This window comes from Centropristis striata, chromosome 20 (assembly GCF_030273125.1).
Source record: "Centropristis striata isolate RG_2023a ecotype Rhode Island chromosome 20, C.striata_1.0, whole genome shotgun sequence".
NCBI lineage: Eukaryota > Metazoa > Chordata > Actinopteri > Perciformes > Serranidae > Centropristis > Centropristis striata.
This window is the reverse complement of record NC_081536.1, coordinates 20,131,440-20,153,521: the sequence shown is the minus strand read 5'-3', so window position 1 is coordinate 20,153,521 and position 22,082 is coordinate 20,131,440. Positions and strand designations below refer to the sequence as shown.

At 40.7% G+C, this 22,082-nt stretch overlaps 1 protein-coding gene across 1 annotated transcript in view; it reads left to right on the top strand.

Annotated features, from left to right (window-relative positions):
* The window catches only part of srbd1 (S1 RNA binding domain 1), a 51,565-nt gene that overhangs the window by 12,536 nt on the left and 16,947 nt on the right, over positions 1–22,082 (top strand). Inside the window, exons 13-16 of the mRNA XM_059359531.1 lie at positions 611–701; positions 932–1,039; positions 16,800–16,891; positions 19,247–19,329. Of these exons, the coding sequence (XP_059215514.1) occupies positions 611–701; positions 932–1,039; positions 16,800–16,891; positions 19,247–19,329 (374 nt within the window). The remainder of the gene's footprint in view (positions 1–610; positions 702–931; positions 1,040–16,799; positions 16,892–19,246; positions 19,330–22,082) is intronic.

The following is a 22,082-nucleotide window of genomic DNA, read 5'->3' as shown; positions in this document are numbered from 1 at the left end:
GATGATCTACTCTATCACAAACTAAAGTCCCACAGCTTATTTATGGCTATTAGCCTATATTTTGCTGTGTGTGCATGTGCATGTCAGAGACTAGATGCTTGTTGGCATGTGCCTGGTGGGTGGATTATGTGTGAGCGTGCATATGTATGTATGTTATTGTGTGTGTGCTCTACTATACTGCACTGTACTGTGTGTCACAGCGAGTGTCTCAGTGGGTGTGGCTCCACACTGTGTGAGAGTAGGTCCCACCCTCTGGGTGACTGATTGTGTAGCCAGTAGGCACAGACAGGTATATGTTGGGTGTCAGTCCCAGCATGGCGTGGTTATAGGTTTGGTGGTTTCTAGCTCTTCCTGTCAGAGCTGTCCATTCACAGCTACACGCCTCCTCTGAGGAAGCAGCTAACTGTAGGTACTGGACTTCCCGTGGAGGCTAAGACAGGAAAGATGTGGAGTTCTTAAATTGTTTGATTTATTTAGGGCATTGCTGCCTCATTAGGCCGCATACAGTGGAGAGACGTTTGATCAGAGTTAGTCTATAGCGTCATCACAAAATAATCAGCAACATTGTATTTTTCTCCTCCTGTGTTTTTATTCATCTTTCTGCTCTCAGGTCAGATTGTCCATACTGATGTTGTGTACCTGCACAATTCAGGCCAGCAAAGAGACGAGTACAAACTGTGCAACCTTATAATCAAATACAGGTACTGCCTCTTGTGTCCAAATAGTCACTGTCTCATAATTGGTGATATATGATTTAATACAGTATTAAAAAATCTAGCATTTCTGGATGTTTGTATTGTGTAAATCAATGTTTTCATTGCTGAAACTCTCTGAAATTATCTAGAGGCAGCAGCAGATCACTTAACGTTTTTTAAGCAGTTTATGGTTACTTTTATAATCTTCAATGTCCTTCTCCTCTTGTCCATACCAGTTGTGAGAGGGTTGTCATTGGTAATGGGACAGCGTCTCGTGAGACTGAGTCCATCTTCGCTGACCTCATCTCAAGAGGCCGTTTTCATCCTCTGGATGTGTCCTACTGGTAAGGTGTTTCATCCAGTGCATGTTACAACAGACCTTCCATGGCATAGTTTGATATTTATTTTTATCCCAGGGCAGTTTGAGAAAAAGTACCACCTATCCGCAGCTGCAATATCTGTTGTTCTTTCTGCATTAGGCGTTGTCATTTGATGTGACACTCAGCATTTTTTGTCAATAAAGGATGCACTGAGGAATTATTTTGCTTTAATTAACTACATTTACATCAAAACGGATTTGGACACCATGTAAAAATTGACATGTTTCTCCCACAGTGTGTGGAGAGGAAAGGGTGAGTGAATAAAGGGAGTTGATGATGTGAAAGAGTAAAGGACAGGGGAGGAAAATGTGTGGGAGCGAGAGTGCTGGACACAGAGACCAATGGGAATGTGTCCCTCAAGCGAATATTGTCTATTAAAGCCATCTGGACTTTGTTTCACTGCTGTCCAATTAAAGGGATGCTTTGCGGTCCACGTTGTCTGTAACCAGGCCCAGTCCACACTTCGAAATACAACAGCATAGAACCTCAGTCCAAGCATAATAACCACTGGCCTCTCCTTGCTCCGTCGCTTTCTCTCTGCTGAGTTCCATGTGTGTTTGTTGACTTGAGGTTAGCATTGGGACGACAGCCTAGAATGATCAAGAGCTGTGCGTGAATGTGCATGTCTGCACATGAGAGGTTGTTCAGTATCTAAGTTCATACACACATGCACACTTCAGAGATCATACTTTTGGTGTAATAGCACACATTTTCTCTCTAACGTTCCCTTTTCTAGCTATTTGAAAGAACAGAAACGGTCAAAGTAGGGCGTTTATTAAGTTAACTTCCCCTTGATTATTTTCACGACAGACATTTTTTCTTTAGAGCATACTTGAGTACCTTCAGAGCAGCGAAATTCATATGTTGATATAATGTCTCCCTTGTTCATTCTTTTACTGGAGCTAATGGCATTTATGCTTTTCACAACGCGTAAGAATGTTGGACTCCTATCTGATGTGGTGCTGGCTCAATGCCTCATATCACCTGATACAATTAAATGTATTTTTGCAGCACACAGCACATGTGTAAATGGTCTGTCTTTGCCTTAGAAGGGGTTGATGGAATAAAGGCTTTTACACGTGCATGAACTTTGGACAAGCAGAGATATGTTATTTTGACATTAGCCATAAGTATGGTTATTGTTATCCAGATGATATCGCCCTGGAGTCATCTGGTCTTCTGCTTCACTTTGGTTTCTTTGGACCGTGGCTGATGTAGTCTCAGATATATATGGATGTTAAAGCAGAATCTATATGTCTCTATTAAAATGTACACTCGTGTCTTCTCTTCATCTTTTGTCCCATTCACTTATATCCTATCTTCACTCCCCTTCTCTGTTCTCCCTTCAACTGTCTTATTTTCATCATCAGTCCTCTTCAGACATTTCTTTCATTAAAGCTTGATGAAAGACTTCCTGCACGATGGCGGACGGGTTAGCAGCATAGCTTTTAGCTCGCCCAAGTCTGTAGTAATAAATCTATTTAAGTAACTCGACATACAACCATCATAAACTTTGAGATGAGTGGTCACCGAAGCCGGAGAAACACTAAAACCTCAAAGAAAACACGAGAACAGTCTACAAAAGAAGAGGTCTCCGACGAAAGTGAACCTGAAAGTGAAGCCTCAGAGAAAATCACGCTGAAGCACTGAAAGCCGGACTCGCCAGCATCAGCAGCGATATACGGGAGCTCAAGCAAGAACTCGTAATGAGCTGACAACATTTAAAGAAGAACTCAAAGGTGAAATGAAACAAGAGATCGCCACTGTAAGACAAGTCATAGAGCGAAAGCTTACAGAAAATCTCAAAACTTAAGGAGCAGAAGACTAGACTTACTGAGGCACAGGCTTGCGTAGTGGAGTTGGAGGAGAACAACATAGAGACAAGCAGCCTTCTAACGAAACTAACCAAGCAGACACGCCAGTTGCAGGACAAACTAACAGACCTCGAAGCGAGGTCTTGGTGGAATTATGTCAGGATTTTCGGATTGCCTGAGGACACAGAAGGAAGCTCCATTACAGACTATCTGGACCAACTCCTTATAATAGAGCTGGAGCTACCCGAAGAAACCAATCTAAAAATCCAACGTGCTCACAGAGCTCTCACACGAAAACCAGGTCCGGGCGGTGCTCCAAGAGCAGTAGTGGTTAACTTCCTCAGGTTCGAAACTAAGTAGATGGTCCTACAGAAAGTCTGGCAGAAGAAGGGGATTCAGGTGGGCAACAAGAAAATCCAATTTGACCATGATTACCCGATTGAAATTGTTCAAAAGCGCAAAACATATCAAGAGAGCACTGAAAGATAAGGGGATCCGTTTTCAGACCCCATTCACGAAAATGAGAATCTACTGGAACAACAGTGTTAAGAGCTACGACAATGCGAGGGATGCAGCGCAGGACATGAGAGCAAGGGGATTAACCGTGGATTTACCGGACGTGGATGCGGGGCGAGCGGAGGAGATGACTCGAGGTGCTTCGGAATGGCAGGTACTAGGGGGAGAAGAAGAAGGACCCCCATGTGGAAGTTGCACAATGTTCATAACTTTGTTCATGTTCTAGTTCATGCCATTTTTGAACTGCTTGGGAAAGCACATACGCACAATGGTGAAGTAATATGGTATGTAATTATCTGAGAATAATGTCCTTAAATGTAAATGGTCTAAATACACCTAAAAAGAGAGGAACAGTCATAACAAAATTGAAAAAAGAAAAACTAAATGTTTTTTTATTTTTATTTTTATTTTTTTACAGGAAACTCATCTGTCCCAGACAGAACATGAAAAAAAAAAAAAAAATTGGATTCAGGGATTCATATTATAGTACATATAAACAAGGTCGTAGGAGGGGGGTTATAACGTTAATCCCAAATTCAACTATATTTGTTTGTGAAAAGGTAATCCATGATAAAGAGGAAAGATATGTACTAGTGAAAGGAAAACAAAAATGAACCTCTTATGTTGGTTAATGTTTATGCCCCTCCAGAAAGCAGTAAACACTTCTTTAAATCCCTGTTCAATGTTATTGCAACAGAAATGAAAGGTACTTTAATCTGTGGGGGGGATTTCAATATAGTCATTAATCATGATTTTGATACAAGTTTAAAAGGAAGTAAATAACGAATAGCAAAATTTGTAAAGTTATCTCTAGAAGAAATGGGAATGATAGACATATGGAGAAGTCTCAACCCTATTGAAAAGGACTTCACACATTATTCTGCAACACACGATGTTCATTCAAGAATAGACAATTTTTCCTAAATATGGGGGATAGACATAGAGTGATTGAGTGTAAGATTGGAGGTGCTGATATATCAGATCATAACGCATTATTTCTAAAAAAATAAATCTGAATGCTAGGAAAAGACAGACAATCTGGAGACTAAATGTAGGAATACTAAATAATGAAGGACTGGTGAAAGATTTGAAAGAAGACATTAGGCACTATATGGTGGAAAATAACAATGGAGAAGTGGGCCCACACACTATATGGGACGCTTTGAAAGTGGTTGTGCAAGGAAAGATAATAGCTCGAGCCACTTATTTTTTTTTAAATGAGAAGAGAAGCATATTCAAACCACTCTGTAACATGAGAAAAATAAGAGAGAAAATAAGAGCAACAATATCAGAAGAAAAATGACACAAAAATATATAAACAAATTAAGGACATCAAAATGAAAATTGGATGAGTATAATGAGAACACATATTTAAAGCAAAATTATTATGTAATAGGCCCCAAAGCGACAAAACCTTTAGCAAAACGTACCCGTAAACAGCAAGCTGTGAATACCATACAAAAATGAGAGATCTATAAACCAATGAGCTCAAACAGGGTTTATATCAGGACCCCAAACACAAGACAATATCTGAAGAACTTTACAAATAATTGGCCAAACACAAAAAGGGAAGCAAAGCACTGTACTGGTTAGTATCAACAATAATAAATCTGTAGAACTGATTAAAACACTATCAAAAACATTCAGCTAGAATAAAAATTAATGAAAATCTGACTGACAAAATTGTGTTACAGAGACCAGATTTGTTTGGGGTGGTAAAAAACCCAGAGTCAGATATAAAACTCTCCAGCTCCCCAAAGAAAGAGGTGGTATGGGTCTCCTGAAACTGCTGGAGTATTTTTATGCTGCTCAACTGAGACCTGTATATTGTTGGTGTAAGTCAGAATTTAGAGCAAAATGGAAAGATGTAGAAAAAGAAGTAAACCAAATTCAAATTCAAAATATGGTCAGGGATAGTCAGTTATATAAGAAACTTAAAATTAATATGAATCCAGTAACAGTACACACATTAGATCTGTGGTTTAAGTACTGAAAAAGTACAAGATCCAGAATGATGCAAAAATACTAAAATGGGTAGCTTATGACAGCAATATCTATCCGGCAAAATATGATCAAAGATTTACATGATGGGCAGAAAAAGGAATGACTGCTTGGTGTTTGTTTGAAACCAAAGGGGAGCTGGTGAATTTTGAAAATCTCAGAAGAAGATATGAATTAGATTCTCACAAAATGTTTGGATATTTTCAACTAAGGGACTACTGTAAAAAGGAGATCAAGTTGGATTCTCCCGGGGGAGTGAATGATATCATCGGAATCATAGTTAAAGCATACCAGGACAGTAGCATAAGGATAATCTCATCACTATATCAAGGAGTACAAGTACAAACAGTAAACATTCAACTAAATATATCAAGTCGAAATGGGAGAAAGAGCTTAATGTAGAATTAATTAATTAAATCTTCCATATTAATTAAATTAATGTGGGAGATACATCACTCATCCACTAATTCACAAATTTGGAGGGAGTTTGCATGGAAGAATCTGATCAGTTTTTTTTATTACACCGAAAATTAAGAGTAAGCAACTGCACAGCTGCCAGAAATGTTGGCAAGGATGTGGATCTTTCAATGTAGACCACTGTCACATCCTTTGGAAATGTCAAAGAATAACTGTATTCTGGGAAATGGTATGTAGAGTGTTACAGCAAATATTAGGGTATGGAGTGCCTAAGACTTGTTTAGTGCTTGATTTATGTAAATTCACAGAAGAGATTGATATCACACATGATGAATATTTGATCAAAGTGCTGCTGGTGGCAGGCAAGAAAGCCATCACTAGGAACTGGGGAAAGGAAACACCACCAACGACGGATCAATGGATAACAATTGTGGAAGAAATCTTTTTAATGGTAAAATTGACACATATATTGAGGCTGCAGGACGCACAACTGGACAGGAAATGGGAAAAATGCACCCTATACTGGACTCTAAATGCTGATACTGGACTGGAATAATAATTGAAAAATATACCATTCTAAAAGATTGTAAGAATCTAAGGCATCTTTGTGTTTGGTTTGCTTGTATTTGTTTTAATAGTTGCAAAAAAAATGTCAATAAAAACTTGATGAAAAATGTGCTTTTGAAATTCCTTGCAAAATCCAAATGCTGGTGTTTCAATAAGTACTCCCAGGCTAACCTCTGAGGTGGAGTTCTCCCCCATACTATGTCTATGAAATATAAGACTGTGGGTTATGGCCTCACTTTGCAGAATTGAGTATTAAACAGACTGTGGGATATGTGTGATACATGGGTGGGATAAACCTCAAATTCTGAGCACAAATTAACTTCCAGCTCACTGTAAGGCCAGCTCGCAGAACACTGTAGTTGTTGGTCTACCACTGCTCTACAGCAACTCCCATGTTCTGCGAGGTAAAATTAATGTTTGTGTCAATGTGTGGCAACAGCAAGTGGACAGAGAACATTTTCACTTCCCCTGCATCTACCTAAACAGGGCTGTGATGAAGTGGTGAAATAGTCATCCTGAGCAGTGCTTGGCTTCCTTCATGATACTCCTGCATGCTTCTCCTAACGGGGCTGTGCTGACTGCCATCTACTGTAGATAATGCACTTGCAATGGATCAACACCTCAGACAACCCCACTGCAGTATATCCTAACTATCCCTTTAATCAATCCTAGATTAATCATAATTGCCAATTAAAACCAGACCAAGACACAATCCTTGTCTTTGTTTAGTATACAACACCAGCTTTGGAGGTACTAATGATTCTGTGCCTTCCTCAAAGATGTAGTAGGGGTGGTACATCTCTACTCTAAATTAGTTAATTAGTAACATGAGTTTATTTGCATTATTTAAGACTCCTGAAAGACATTTGGATGAATCGTTTTATCTAATGTTCAAGTTTTCAACAAAATATTGCTTGATGATGACGGGAGCCTAGTGAAAGATGACCGCCTTCAAGTTGTGACGGTTGTTGCTAACTATGAGGGTCTAACTCCCCTGCTGACTGACCCATAGCTGACCCTGTCCTGCCATTAAGGAAACCTCATTACAGCAGCAACAAAGATGATGGCAATGACGCAGAATTACCATATAGCATCAGAAACAGCAAGGGGTCTTAGTGCTTGCTGTGAATGTCTCTAGTGTAATTAATTGACCCAGTTTCTGCTATATGTTGCGATTCTTTTTTGTGTGTTTGTTTTCTATATGTATGAGCGCTCGTTGGCTGACCTTATACCCCAAACAGGCTTTGATCGACAGGTGTAGAAAGTCTTTCAGGCAGTCCATGCAAAGGAAGCTGGGCTGCCTCAGTCATGTTGAAGGAAACCCACCAGTACATGAAGTGACCTTACTCTGCACAGACAAACTATTCCTAAGCGGAATACTGTCCTGTCTGCTTCAATGTATTCACAAAGTCACTGACTCTTCCCATCTCCGCCCTACCATCCGTGTCTCGTTGGCTTGTTGTCCGCAGCTTCTGAAGGCAGCTGTGCTTCTGGCTCAAAAACAACTATTCACAAGTGAGAGAGAGAGAGTGTGTGTGTGTGTGTGTGAAATGGAGAATGATTATATTTTGTCTTCATTCTGTTATTTGACCAGACTGGGAGAGAGAGAGCAGCTTTGATTTTTTGGCAGAAGAACTGTTCAAGGTATTATATGGCTGTGGTTTATATAGGTAATAAAGACTCTCCTCTCCTCTCCTCGCACTAGTTCATTAAAGACCTCAGCCTCATTTGCACCATCTGCTTCCTGTCTCCCTGTGAGCCTTCATTGTGCCACCACCCCACCCTTCTCCACCCTTTCTTCTCCACCCGCCTGTCTCTCTCTCTCTCTGTCCTTCTGCCTCAGTGCTCAGCAGGAATGACAGCCAGAAATGGCAGCCTGCGGGACATCCTTACTTGTATTTCTGTGTGGGTTTGTGTGTATGCAGTTTCAGTGCCTTAGTCCTGTTTGAGTAGACTCATCGTACTCACTGAGTCACCTCTCCCATAATTTGCAAGGACTGTGGCCTTTTCCAAAGATAGCCAAACAAGGGTACACATCTGTGTGTGTCTAAGTACTGTCATTTAGGAGGAGGAATAGGTGTAAATAAATATATAAAAGTCTGACCAGCATGTGTCCATTTTTTCCAATGCCATATATACAATATGGAATAATCAAGTATAACATTAAACTCCCACAGCTTGACAAACTTGAACCAGGAAATATTTGGAATTTTAAAATTTGTTGATTATCAACAGAAGATTAATCATCAACACTTTTAATTAATTGATAAACTGGTTAATTGGTAATGATTTTGTCAAACATTTATTTTACAAAATAGTTCTTATAATTCTACCTGCATGCTATTTATGAACCTTACAACTGCATCTCACTCATCGTCAGTCAGTCTACCTGCTGATAAAGACAGTGAGATGCTGTCGAACTATATACATTAGACATAGATTTCACCATAAAGTCCAAGTGGAATCACATGTAATGGTACTTTATCTCCCTTTACTGTTCTGCTACATGAGAAATAAAGAACCAGATTCGAATCTTCATGCAACAAAGTAATCTCACATAATCTTGAACAATGCCTCTGACTGACCAGCCTCCTGCAGGACATTATACAGCATGAGGTATTATTTAGCTGACAAGATTTGTCTGCTTGTGATGGCCCCCACTGAATGCACATCAGGTTATTTGCCATACAGCTGTGTCACAATAATTCAAAGACCTCCTGCTGGATGTCAGTCTCTGACAGTAGTTTAGAAAACTCATTTCACTACATTCCTGACCTGTGTAAATCATTTTCTTGGCTGTGGGTGGCTTAACTCATACATACTTGCATTACTATACATATAGGGTTAAGTATGTGCAAATATGTGCCTGGTTGTCTACCTGGTTATTGTCAGTGCAGCATGCTGATGGTTAGCACATTGCCCACTGTTGTGTGTGTGCTTCTTTCTGGCTCGTTTACAGGCCAGTGCAGCGTGACCTTGTCTGTCATTGTGCTTTAGCACTGACTGCTAGAACATGCATACTTTGTCAATGCTCAAGTGTTTAAGACCAGCCAGCCAGATGTCCTTGTGTGTGTATTTTTCTGTGTGTGTGTTTGCAGTGTTTTGCTTGGTGACTCGCAGCAGTCTCTGTCACCCTCATCAGCTGGTGTTTCTGAATCTCTGTTAGAGTAGGCAATCAGTCGGGATGGAACATACTCACAGACACACCCTAACACGCACATACCACTGAGTCCTCAGAGTCCTTTGAGACGCTCAAGTTGTAACTCCTGTACATTGGGGAAGATCTTACAGAGATTAACCTCTCATCAGTTCCATTTTTTACTGCCATCTTCACTAATCTTCAGTAAATCTCCCTGAAATGGGTCGGGTAAAAAACATTTACAGTTAAAGTGTGTTGTAAGCTGTTGACAGCTCTTTTCAACTATTGTACTTTACTAAGCAAACCTGCTCTTGTTAAGTGTTTGCATATCCATCTGTTAAAGTGAAGGAGAAAACCCTTTTCCTCCACTAGCTGCAACATGAATGATTAAAATAGCTCCTACTAAGCAACATTAATATTTTTTAACAGTTTTTGAGAAACCTGCCACAGACACAACTCTAACAGCTGATGGTCGAAGCTGGTTCTTATACAGATGAGAATAAAAGACATCTTGTCTGAGGCATGCAGTGGCTTTTTCAACTAAAGTTTTGCTTTTGCAACTTTAATCCATTTGAAAATTTGAGTATATGTGTATGCATGAAGAATGACAAACTGACAGTTTTTGGCTAACAATAAGATGTTAATGATATCAGAGAGCAAGAATATGTGGGGTAAGGTTAGGGAGATCTTTGGGCTATGGTGATAATTCATGCATACAGACAGACAGAGACAGAGACACACACACACACACACACACACACACACACACACACCTAATATGGCTAAGGGCAAACAAAAACGACATCCAATGTCTTGACCACTTACTCTGTGACTCCTGAAGGCAGGGAGATGACCGACCCTGTTACTCTTTTTCATAAACAAACAAACACATCCTTGAGGGTCTTGAAGACAGCGTCGTTGTTTGCCTTGAATAAATTAGTTAATGAATTTCAATACAAATTATATCATTTCATGTACAGTCTGTTTTACTTGCTGTGTTATAAAGAAACTGCTGTTGCCATTGTGTGTTTCACATACTGTGATTTCAGATTATTTGGGCTTGTTCTCTACACTTACCTATGTCTTTGCATGATGTTGTAGCTGATGGGAACAGTAGGCCATCTCTCTTTCTGGTAGTAGTCATCGTTCTCTCCTTGACTGGTTCTTACTGAGAGTTTGAGAGCAATACAAACCGTTCCAGCAGGAAACATACTCAAATAGCCAACAGTGTACTCCTGCACTGACACACAGACATGCTTAATGATCTGGAGGACAAGACCTTGACCGTCTCGCCCTCCAGCTCACTCCTGGTGGGATGAGATCATTATTACTGGCTAGCTGATGGACCTGGAGGACAGTGGTGGAGACTGTATTCATGACTGTGTGTGTGTGTATCCCCTGTCATGTCCTGTGTCCAGGCATGCTCCCAGGGCCAGGCTGAGTGAGTGATGAACATGCAGTGGCAGGACCAGTGATGACTGAGTGAGATCCAGGCACCAAGGCCTCAATCGAAGGCTTGATGGTTTTATAGAAGGAGGAGTGAGGGGGCGGATGGATTTAGAGGCATGGGAAGGCCTCAGCCTGGCTGTGGGGTGTATCTTAATTTCAGAGGAGGAAAATGAACTCATGGGTACATGAAAAGGATCTCTCAGGTTAAAAAGTTACAATTGGACGTGAAAGAATGGGCACAATCAGAGCTGTCCTTAGTCTTCATCACAGAGGAACCACATTATTTTGGTAGAGGTAGAAGCTAGAGTCCTAGGGGACTCCTAGTCATTCTGCCTAGTCTAGTCAGTTATTTATATAACCCAAAAGCACAACTTTGCAATTTGTGGACAATGCAATCTATAAAGCACCTATCTACGCCCTGTTTCTTTAGAATTTGTTGCTTTACACCTTTTTTTTTTTAACAGGAGATGGAACCAAAGCAAAGCAATGTTCCCTGTAAACTGTATATTTGAGCTGGTGTGTGTAGCTCGTCATTGGTAGGGAAAAGGCATTGGGCTGAGGACCTTTGTCATTCGCAGGTGGTGGACAGTGAATATCTGCCAGGCTCGTCCATATCACCCACAGCCCCCCTCTCTCCTCCCACCATGCCTCACTGGTGGTCAGCCTCTGTCCCATCTTCTTCTCCTCCTTCCACCCGCCCTCCGTGCCATCCTCCCCTAGGGTTGCAGTGTTCCCTGTGATCGTCCTGCATGTGACAAACATGTGTGATGAGCCTGTGTGACATGATTTGTGTGTGTATACGTGATTTGGGGTGTATGCGTGTGTGTGTGTGTGCATGCTGGTGTGTATGCATTTTTGCGTGACACGAGTCTAGGCCTTTCCCGCTACCAGATTGACATGAGTGTCTGTGAGGCTTTGCTCTTTTCAGACGTGCCTCACACTGGCAGTTGGAGTTTATGTGTGTGTGCGTGTGCCTGCCTGCCTTCTAGCGCCTCGCTAGAGACTGACGGCCCCTGACACCTGCCATTTGGACGCTTTTCTCTGTGAAAAATGTCATCGTCTTCAGACCCGACGTGTGTGTGTGTGTGTGTCTGAGTGAGAGAGAGATGGTGAGTCCCTCAATTTGTCCCCCCTGAGGTCAAGCTTTGCAGCTGACTGAACAATGGACTCAAGCTGTTTGAGCAGCCGGGACAGAGAAACTTATGTGTGTGTGCGTGTTTTTGTATAAATATATTTTGGGCTGGTAATATGTGACATCACAGCTCCTTCTAAGGCAGTAAAATGAGGCCACTCCAAGTGTAACTTGTGGACAAAGAAAGTGACAGATTGGACCATTATAGTGTGATGATATAAAGGTGTGTGTGTGTTTGCTACCTCAGTTCTGTCATTGAAAGTCATCTAGAATTTTGTACACCAAATTGGTAAATTGCATTATGTAGATACCCACTCAGACACTTGATGCCTTCATGGTACTGCAGCTTACTTATAGGTAATATGTTCAGCTGATTTGATTTGGTTACTCACGTAAATCGCTCATAAGTGACCTTGCATTAGGTGTGGTACAGTTGGAGTTCTCACACTGGTTCCTGAGCCTTTTTCCATACCAGAGGTGTTGGCAGATAAATAGGGTTACTTAATGTTCTATAGTATAGACTAGCAGTGTTAAATTCTCAGAATCCACATTTCGATTTGATTTGACTTTAGGTTAAATTTTTGATTCAACCATTATTTTAAACATTAAACAGACAAGCGACATTGTTTTCAACATTTCTTTCAGTATTGATGGCTATGCAATTGTCAGACAATGAAGTCTTGATTTGTAAAGCTCAACAGATCATTGGTTTTAGGCCCTGACGACTGTCTTATCAAATTATTTTCTAAAGATAGGCTACATGGCATAAAGTGTGTTATATTGTTATGTTAGCCCTTTTTTCTTTTTCTTTACTTTACCACATAAGGCCATATGGCCAAATTAAGCAATTCATGAGACTGGTATAATAGTTTACCAGTCAGTTAGAAACAAACTGATAACACAAAACAAAAACAGGAGCCACTAGATGGCAGAAGGGTACTTTACAACAACAGCTTGAGCTTCCTCACCTTCAAAAAGCTTCATATTCTGCATATAATGCCTCTGAATATGTCCTGCCATGAGGTGATGTATAATACTCACATATAGTATAGCCTAAAAACTGTAGATTTACTGTCAACAATGCATTTGTTGTTAACATAACTCATGGGAAGGCAAAACGTTGCACACTGGTGAACAGCAGAAGGATTTTTAAGCTCTGTTGTTTTTCCATCATCTGTGTTAGATATTTTACAAATCATGGAACAACAGCATGTTTTTAATAAATTGCACCTGGATGTACCAGATTTTTTAAAGCATCTTAATTGCAGGCAGTCTTCAGAGTCTAATAACAGACTTATGATGTTAACCCTTTCAAGTATCTTTTTGGGCTACATATTAACACATTTTTTTGAACTACAGTGATATCCCCCCCCACCCCTCCAACTTTTTGTCCTGTGTATCAAATTAGTTAATGATATTATTGCCCCTCTTCTTTTCTGATCTGATGAGCTGTTTTTAATTTAGATTAGGGCCATGTGAGCCAGAAGCCTCTAATGAGGTATCAAAGCGTGTATCCATCTCTTCCAATGTTAGGTTTCTTGAGGGGCAGCAGGGGGCCAGTCATGATGTGTGTGTGTGTGTGCGTGTGTGTGTGTGTGTGTGTGTGTGTGTGTGTGTGTGTGTGTGTGTGTGTGAGAGAGTGAGAGTGATTGTGTGTCAGGCCCAAGGGTGTGTCTCAGAGACGTCCAGTTGGGGAACGGATAGGGGAGCCAGTTGGTGACTTTGCCCCAGGATGGGACAGGGCTAAAGGCAGCACTGTGTTTGTGTGTGTGTACAATTGAGAAAGCAAAAAAAGAGAGTGTGAATAAATGATAACCCTACAGGCCCACCAAGTCATCGCTTTACACCAAGAGGCGATCTTTGACTTTGGATCTCTGAGTGTATATCTGTATGTGTGTGTGTGTGTGTATGTGTGTCCACGCTTCGACCATCCATCCACTTAGGCCAGAGAGCTGGGGAGCAGACAACCTTCTGTTGGCTGCCAGGATGATGCCCTCACTGTGGACGCTATGTCGATGAGGGCTCAGAGCTGTATCTATGACAGTGCCGTTACCCAGCTGCCCCGGCGGCAGCCTTAATTAAGTTGGACATGATATTAGGGGCTGGTAGCCTCTCTATCTTTTCTGTCCCTATTCTCTTTTTCTATTTTTCTGTGTTCTTTCACCTTCTTTTACTTTTGTTGGCCCCATTTCTGCTGGTCTCTTTTTTCTGTCTCTTTCTCAAACAAGACCAGCTCTCTTTCATTTGACTTCCATTGTCCTACTGTCTCTGAATGAAGACACAGGGGGAGGTTAGTGGCACATTTTGTTTTCTTTCCATGTGACATCCTTATCCAACTTCATACTCAGTTTAAAGAGACAAAGCTGTGTGATATTTATGTAGCGTAGATATATTTTTGAATTATAGTCCCTATTATCTTTTGTGTCTTACTCAGCATAAATGATCTGTTGTGTATCTTTGTGTGTGTGCGTGAGACAAAGTGTGTCAGGTTAATGACCAGCTCTGTGCTGACCTCCTTGAAGGTCATGTGCCAGTGCTCGTTAGCGGTGTCACCATGGCGATATGTCAGCTGTCAGCGCGATGGACAAGGAGCTGACAAAAAGAACAGTGAGGCGGAGGAAGGGATGAATAGAGAGGATGGGAGAGAGAGGGGGAAAAGAGGGAGAGAGGACAAGTTCATTTAAATGTGATCCCCATCAGAAGGCCTCTGCCACTTCTCATTAACAAGATACTTATAATTGGCAAGGTTGTTGTGGCAAGGTCCAGGCCTCTGGGATAGTGTGTGTGTGTGTGTGTACTACAGAAGGCCTCATTCTGAGTTGTGGACATTGGGGAGGTGCTGACCCCTTCGTTATATTGGTCAGCCCTGAGGAAAAAGCCCCCCTTTCTTTCTCCAATCATCTCCCCTCTCTCCATCCAGCCGAGAGAACAGAAGGACTAAACAACATGACAGCTTCAGTTGTATGTCAGTAGCATTAAGACGGGTATCAGTGGCTTTGTTGTACCACCATTCTGTCTGTGTGGTGATGGATGATAAGCGGCCTACTTTAGACTGAATACATTAACATGGGAAATTGTATAATTTGTTGCAATGTAAACCCAATATTGTCCTTTTGGAGAGGCTTGTTTTCATTGTCAAGATCTAGGAATTAAAAATGTCCACAATACAGAAATTGGCAGGTAAACAGCTTCAGATTGCAGATTTCAGCTGAAATAATCTTTGCAAGTTGATTTATTGGGTAGCTATTTGAAATGGCTGTCAAGTTGTCTTAAAATCATCTGCAGTAATTGAAGTTTACATCCCGGGAAAAAATTCAAGTTTCTTTTTAAATAAGTAATTTAATCTATTGATTCTTTTCACAAGAATATCAGTAGTTCTTAGTATTAATTTAAATATTGTTCTAAAATAATATCTGAAAGGATTAATTATATTGCACCAATGACTGAAATGAATTGTTGTAGTTGTTATTGTACCTTGAACAGAAATGTCTGTTTTCACCTAAATATTACACTTCAATGTGACTCTGTCGCTTAAACTATTTCGGATGGAAGTAGGATGAATCATGTTCTTGAATCTTTACATTTTCACATACTGCTCTTAAAAAAATATTTGTTCAAGTGCATGGCCTGTTTATTGATTTTCCTCAATGATTTATGTTTGAATACCTTACTTGGTTCTTTTCACTGATAGCTTTGTCATTCAGAATTGAAACTGGAATTTGGGAGTCAAAATACAAAAATTCAGTTTGTATTGATATTAGTCTATTCGTCTTCAGTGTTACACATGAATAACTGAAAACACAATTTCTGCTTGATGTCTAAGCAAGAATATTACATCTAAACTCGAGGAAATCAAGTAGATGTATACTGACAGAAATGGCAGTACACCCAATGATCTCTAGATGGCAGTAGTGTCACATACATTGCGCCTGCACTGCAGAGGTCTGCTGACTCGATGCCAAACACTTCATACTGTCTGGTATTAAAGTGTCGGCTGTTTCAATGGGAAATGGTGGTCACACTGAAAGTAATATTAATAGAAAGATACACGATTGCGAATGTATACTTACCGAAAGAGAGTGCCATACTTCTAAGTGGGTCAAATTATCACTCCCACTTATTGGAGATCATTAGTTGACCTATTATGAATATCTTTAGTTCATAGTTATTCATAGTTACATAATATGCCAGTGGCTCATTCATTCAGTTGGGATGCATGTGGTTCTTTACAGCTGCTGTCAGTTGAATTTCTAAAGGAAGTGCATTTGAACAGTTTTGATCATGCTGCTAATGTTAAGGCAGGACTACTAGTGATGATGTTTTTTTGGCCGTAATGTCAGTAATAATGGTCAAGCTTTGATTGCAAAAGGTCAAACGGAGTCAAATAAAGAACCAGTGTGAGAAGTTGTCAGATGTATTATTTAAGGTGCAAAGCAGTGGCGATTTTCCTTAATAGCCGTGCCATTATGTCTTTCAAGCAGTAATAACTCCTCACTATGCCCCCCAACCCCCACCCCGCTCTACCCTCTAATTGGGTCTCTTTGCACTCCTCTCTTCTCGACCACTGGTCAACCTGCCTCTTATTCCCTGCTCCTATACTTTATTTTTCCCTCTTCTACCATCGGCCTTTTTGCTTCGTTTTTTTATTTCTCCCACTCTGATTTTTTCCCCTTTCTTTTCTTACCTCAGTATAGCCAATGAGGCAGGAGCGTCTATCTACAGTGTGAGTCCTGAGGCGGTCAAAGAGATGCCAGACATGGACCCCAACCTGAGGAGTGCAGGTACGGTAGCCAAGCAGCCACCCTACTATTGAATGTTTGGATTAAGTAACACAAAGGGATGATAATACTGGTTAGAAAAATGCATTAAAAAACTAATTTTCACACTAACAAATCCCAATTTAGTGTATGATATGAGCAGTCAGAAAACATACAAAAGAACATGTAGTATTATCACATTATCAGTGAAAATCTGGCATGCTGTTAAGCTCTGCTATGTCCGTCCTTTGCCTCTCTCCCCCACTTGCACACCTCTCCCTCACTCACTTCACCTACTACATCATCGAAATCACAGCAGAATAAAAAAAAATTGCACAGAGTTTTGGAGAACAAATGTTTCCAGCAGACTTCCTCTATAAAAGCCATAAATCAAGTGAGGCTGGATTATTCCTCACTAGTTTCCTGTGGTCAGCAGCAGCGAGAGCTATGGAGAGCCATATTTATACCCCTAATGAAAGCCATGAGAAATCTACAACGTTTAACTTTGGATGGGGATAAAAAGGGGGGTGCTGAGCCAGAACACTATGGCTATAGATTCGGACGTGGCGGCAGATTGTTTGTGTTTGCCTGCTTTACTTTTGGGGGGTAAGTGTGTTTTCTCTTTGTCTATATGAGTGGCCATGTAACATAGTATATATGGAATTTTGAGTTATCACCATCATCCGTCTTTTGGGAGATCTAGGGACACCTAGTGGTAATAGACAACATTTCAACTATGCCCTAAGAAGACTGTTGTTGTGTTCTACTTTTTTCTCTTCTCCTCTCCTCTGTAGAGGCAGAGTAAGAGATTAGTCAGAGAAAGTTAGAAAAAATTAGTTGAAAGTACATATGAGTTATCCTGGACCACTGTCATTGTTTCTTTACTTGCTGCAATATGACAAGCAGTCTTCATCTCCTCAAAAGCTGGACAAATACTATTTTAATCTGACCTCATGCTCTGCAGCAAAAACAGTGCACCCACACCATAACTGTCTCCCTGCTGCATTTCACATTCTTCCTGACCTCATGAGCGATGTGTCTGTGTCTAATCTGGGCCCTCCTCTCTCTTTTCTACCTTCATTGCTTCCCAATTTTTTTGAAGTACTGTATTTGGCTCATCATTTTCAATAAGTGCTGGAGAGTTATGCTGGACTCCATTTACAAATCAGTTAGTCTCAGGGAGAGAGTGGGAGAGGGTCAGAGACAGAATAGATGGAAAGAATATTGCAGAGTTTTGGTGGTGCACTGAGCAAGGCCAGGGTTGAAACTCCATCCCTGTCTAAATATTATCGCAGGCACTAGCCTCATACCGCAGCCAGAGGAGAGAGAGGAGAGGAGAGCCATTGATTCCAGACATACTACCTCTTTTACATCTCATCCCTCTCTCTCTCTTTGTCTCTTTGTTCCGCCTCAAAGATCTAAGTCTGACGTGCCTCATGCTGCACACTACACTGCTGACCACTGAAATTCAAACATATACATATTGCATACAAACAAAACATTGACTAGCAGCAGCACAGAAAGGACACAGAACTGTTATTTTAATTCATCATACTGTGTTTTTCCTAAAATTGATGTGTATAATATTTGGTCAGTCTCTACCCCTTGATAGAACTCAACCTATTAAGGAGATAGAGAACTATTTATGGGTTTTTGAAGTGCATTTATTGTTTTCTTAAATGTAAAATTGGAACACCATGACAAAAAAAAACACCCAGTTGAAATGTCTTTTGTCTTTTACAGGAAACTTATAGTTACTTGGTTGTATTATTGTCATTCTCTCTCTGTGCCTGTGTGTAGGGGGTGATGTCATGTATTATGGTGTGTATTTAGGTCAAGTTGTTTGTAATTTTTCTCCTTGTCACTTTGCCCTGCCAGCATATTCATGGAAAAGACATTTGGCCTCATGTGCAGCAGCGAGCTGAGGCCTTACAGACCCCATCGTTAAAAAAGCAAACCCTTCTTCGGTCGTTGCGGACCGTGTGTGTTTATTTGTGTGCTGCGTTTGGCTGTGTGTGAGAGCCTGCTCCAGTCTCTGGTTAAATTAGAGGTTTTAAGGGTTCATGGCTTCAGCATCTATCAGGAAGCTAAATGACAGGTGCAAAGACTCCATTTGAAATCCAGCTTTAATTATTATTAAGGGGGTTGGAGGAATGACAATTAGGTTTGGCCTGCCCTCAGGCCAGCACTGTAATATGCAGACAATTTGCATATTCAGTAATTATAAATAATATGGATTTGCATATTCAATAACTGATTCAGAATGCAAGTTCATGAAAAACACAAACCATGGACTCTCATGAGACACAGAATCATGTTTGTTTCCCGTGTGTGTGCGTGTGTGCGTGTGTGCATGTGTGCATGTGTGTGCGCGTGCAGTGTCCATTGGAAGACGTGTCCAAGATCCCCTGGCTGAGCTCGTGAAGATTGATCCTAAACACATTGGCATCGGAACGTACCAGGTTAGTGTGTTTTCATTTTTATTCTGTTGAGATGCTCCTTGTGAGTGACAGCTGATTGTCCCTGGGTAGTGAAACATCTGGTTTGAGTTAAAGCAAAAGGTAGAGTAGTGTGTGTATGTTTGTCTAAAAGCACATTAATAATAAATCATGATTCTACACATGTGCATATTCTTATAGTGCCGTTTGCTGAAGTTGCTTAACAGCAGTCGAACAACAAATGTGCAAAGATGGGTCTTGTATTTTAACAAAACTCACACTTTATCTCCTTTATTTAAGATGTGTTGTATTTTAATCAAAGCATTATGTCTAGTTTGCTCTGGTCTACTGTTTTCATTCAGACTTCTTGCACAGTTTAGGCATCGTTTCTATATTTCAGGCAAAACGGAGCAAACAGAAATTTGGACTGAGCGATCACAAAACTGTCTTAAAAGAGAGTTTGACAGAAAAAATGAGTAAAACTTGAAAAGGGTTGAGAGAAGAGAGGCAAGCAGGGAAGTAGATAAACTTGGCTCAGGCCTGTGTCAACACATGATGCTGAGGGTGACAGCTAATTCAATTAACAGAGATCAGGCATGACGTATGTTTGGACATTTGTTTTTTCGTGAGTGCCTGCTGCTCCTTGTCCATATGCGTTCAAGTGTCTGTGCGCAGATGAAACAACAGTTAGCTCAATGTTGATTTTGTTCATTACAACTGTGTGTAATAGTGTGAGAAAGGGAAGACAAGCATTAGGTCAGCCTGCTTACTATTTACGCCAACTATTAATGCAGTTTCATTCTCCATATATGGTAGGTAGGTTTAGGTTTGGGTATGAGGGGATGGAAATGGGAACAAAACTAAAAGGATTACAGAAGATGAAAGCAAGTACAATAAGGTCAAATTAGCATGAAGCAAAAACATTTCTGTGTAATGCAGCAGTCACAGAATACTGGTGATTTTGTATTTTTTTATTTTCAAATTGTATTTTTCATTTAAGAGGACTTATTTTGCAATGTTTTAGGTTCATACTTACTACTTACTAACATGTTTACATACTTTAATGTTCAAAAAAACACATGTCTAAATATACCTGTAGTCACTCTCACTCCTCTGGCACGCTCCATTCTAGCTCCTGTTTCTTTAAGCCCACTTCCAAAATAAAATCCCTGTCTGCTCTGATTGGTCAGTGCTTCCGGGTTATCCACATGTGAATTTCTCTGTGGATTGATCGTTTTGATACTTTCAGATTATTTATACAGCAACTAAACGTAGGACGTTTAAAAGACAGTAGCATGCAGCACAGGGCGACAAAATCAAAGGAAAAGGAATGATCAAGGAATTTTAGGGTAATAGGGTAAAATGGAAATTTGAAAGAGAAAGGAGGAGGTCATATTGTGCAAGTGCTTGTGCTTGTGTGGCTGCTCGTGTTAGGTCACAGGCCCGTGTCTCTCATCACGTCCAGACTGGGCTCTCTGGGGTGCCCGGGGTTCTGCACCTCCCGCTCTCAGATCATGTGACTAGGTCAACAAATGATAATATAACCGGGTAAATAAACTCCGGGTGCTGACAGATATGAGATGGGACATCACTTTGACCTGCGTGGCAGTACACACAAACCCTCACACACACATGCACACACTATCCTCCTCATCCAGTCCAAGGGTTAAGTGTGTGTATGTGCTTGATTTGTATTAGTATATGTGTGGCTGCACACGTGGGAGAACGAGTGTGAGAAAAGTGCACTCATGCATATGTGTGTTTCCGAGCAAGATCTTTTGTGTAATTCACGGCGTTTTGAGCTTTCTCAAAGTTTATTGCCATTAGACCCAAAAAGCATGAGGGCAGATGTAACTCTAGACAGCTGGCACAGCATGCTCTCTCTTTCTCTCTCCCTCTGCTGACCCAGTGAGTGACAGCTCTGAGAGAAAGGAGGAAATGAGCTGAGGGCTAAAAAAGTGAGGCCCATTAAAATCAGATTGGACATAACTATTGGTGTGGGAACACTGTTTTCACTACAGCACCTCTGGCAGACAGGTTTTTCTGGATACTGACTCTGCCCGATACGTCTGTTTGAATGGCAGTGTTATTAGTATTTTTTTTTTTCATATTTGTGGTTGCCTACAGTATAGTACATTTTAAACGGCTCCTGATAAATTTGCGATAAATTGTATTTATAGTTAAGAACACTAACATGGACAAACATTTAAGGAACGTCCTTGATAATTACACTTAGTGGGTGTGGCCTTTGGACAGCTCCTCCATCTGTCAATCAGCTCTTTATGTTGTTATGGTCTGTTGACAGCTGGGTAATCCCCATGGCTGTGAAACTAACTGCTACTGGAAAATACACACACAGACACACACTGCTGTGTAAGAAAACATTGCCCGCCAGCCGGATATTAAAGAAACTGTCACTCTTCTCCTCACCTCTTTCAACGGTCCTCCTTCTCTCACTCTATTTTCCCTTTTTTTTGCTTGAAGTCTCTCACTCTTGTCCTGATAATACTCTTCCTTTGTCTTTCTTTCATGCCATATTTCTCTCAAGGGGTAGAACATTTATTGTCGACAATGCATTGTAAGCGCTGTAGAACATACAGTAGCAACAGATGTCTGAAAAACTCTGAACAGTATCAGCTGTTTGAAGCAAAAAATCCAAATGTGGTAATGTATCAGAAGAGATTGATGATCTCATCAATATTAATTAAATGACATTTGTATATCAGTGACTCACCTCGTGTTACTTTGAATGGGAGAAATGGGAGAAAACTTTGTTT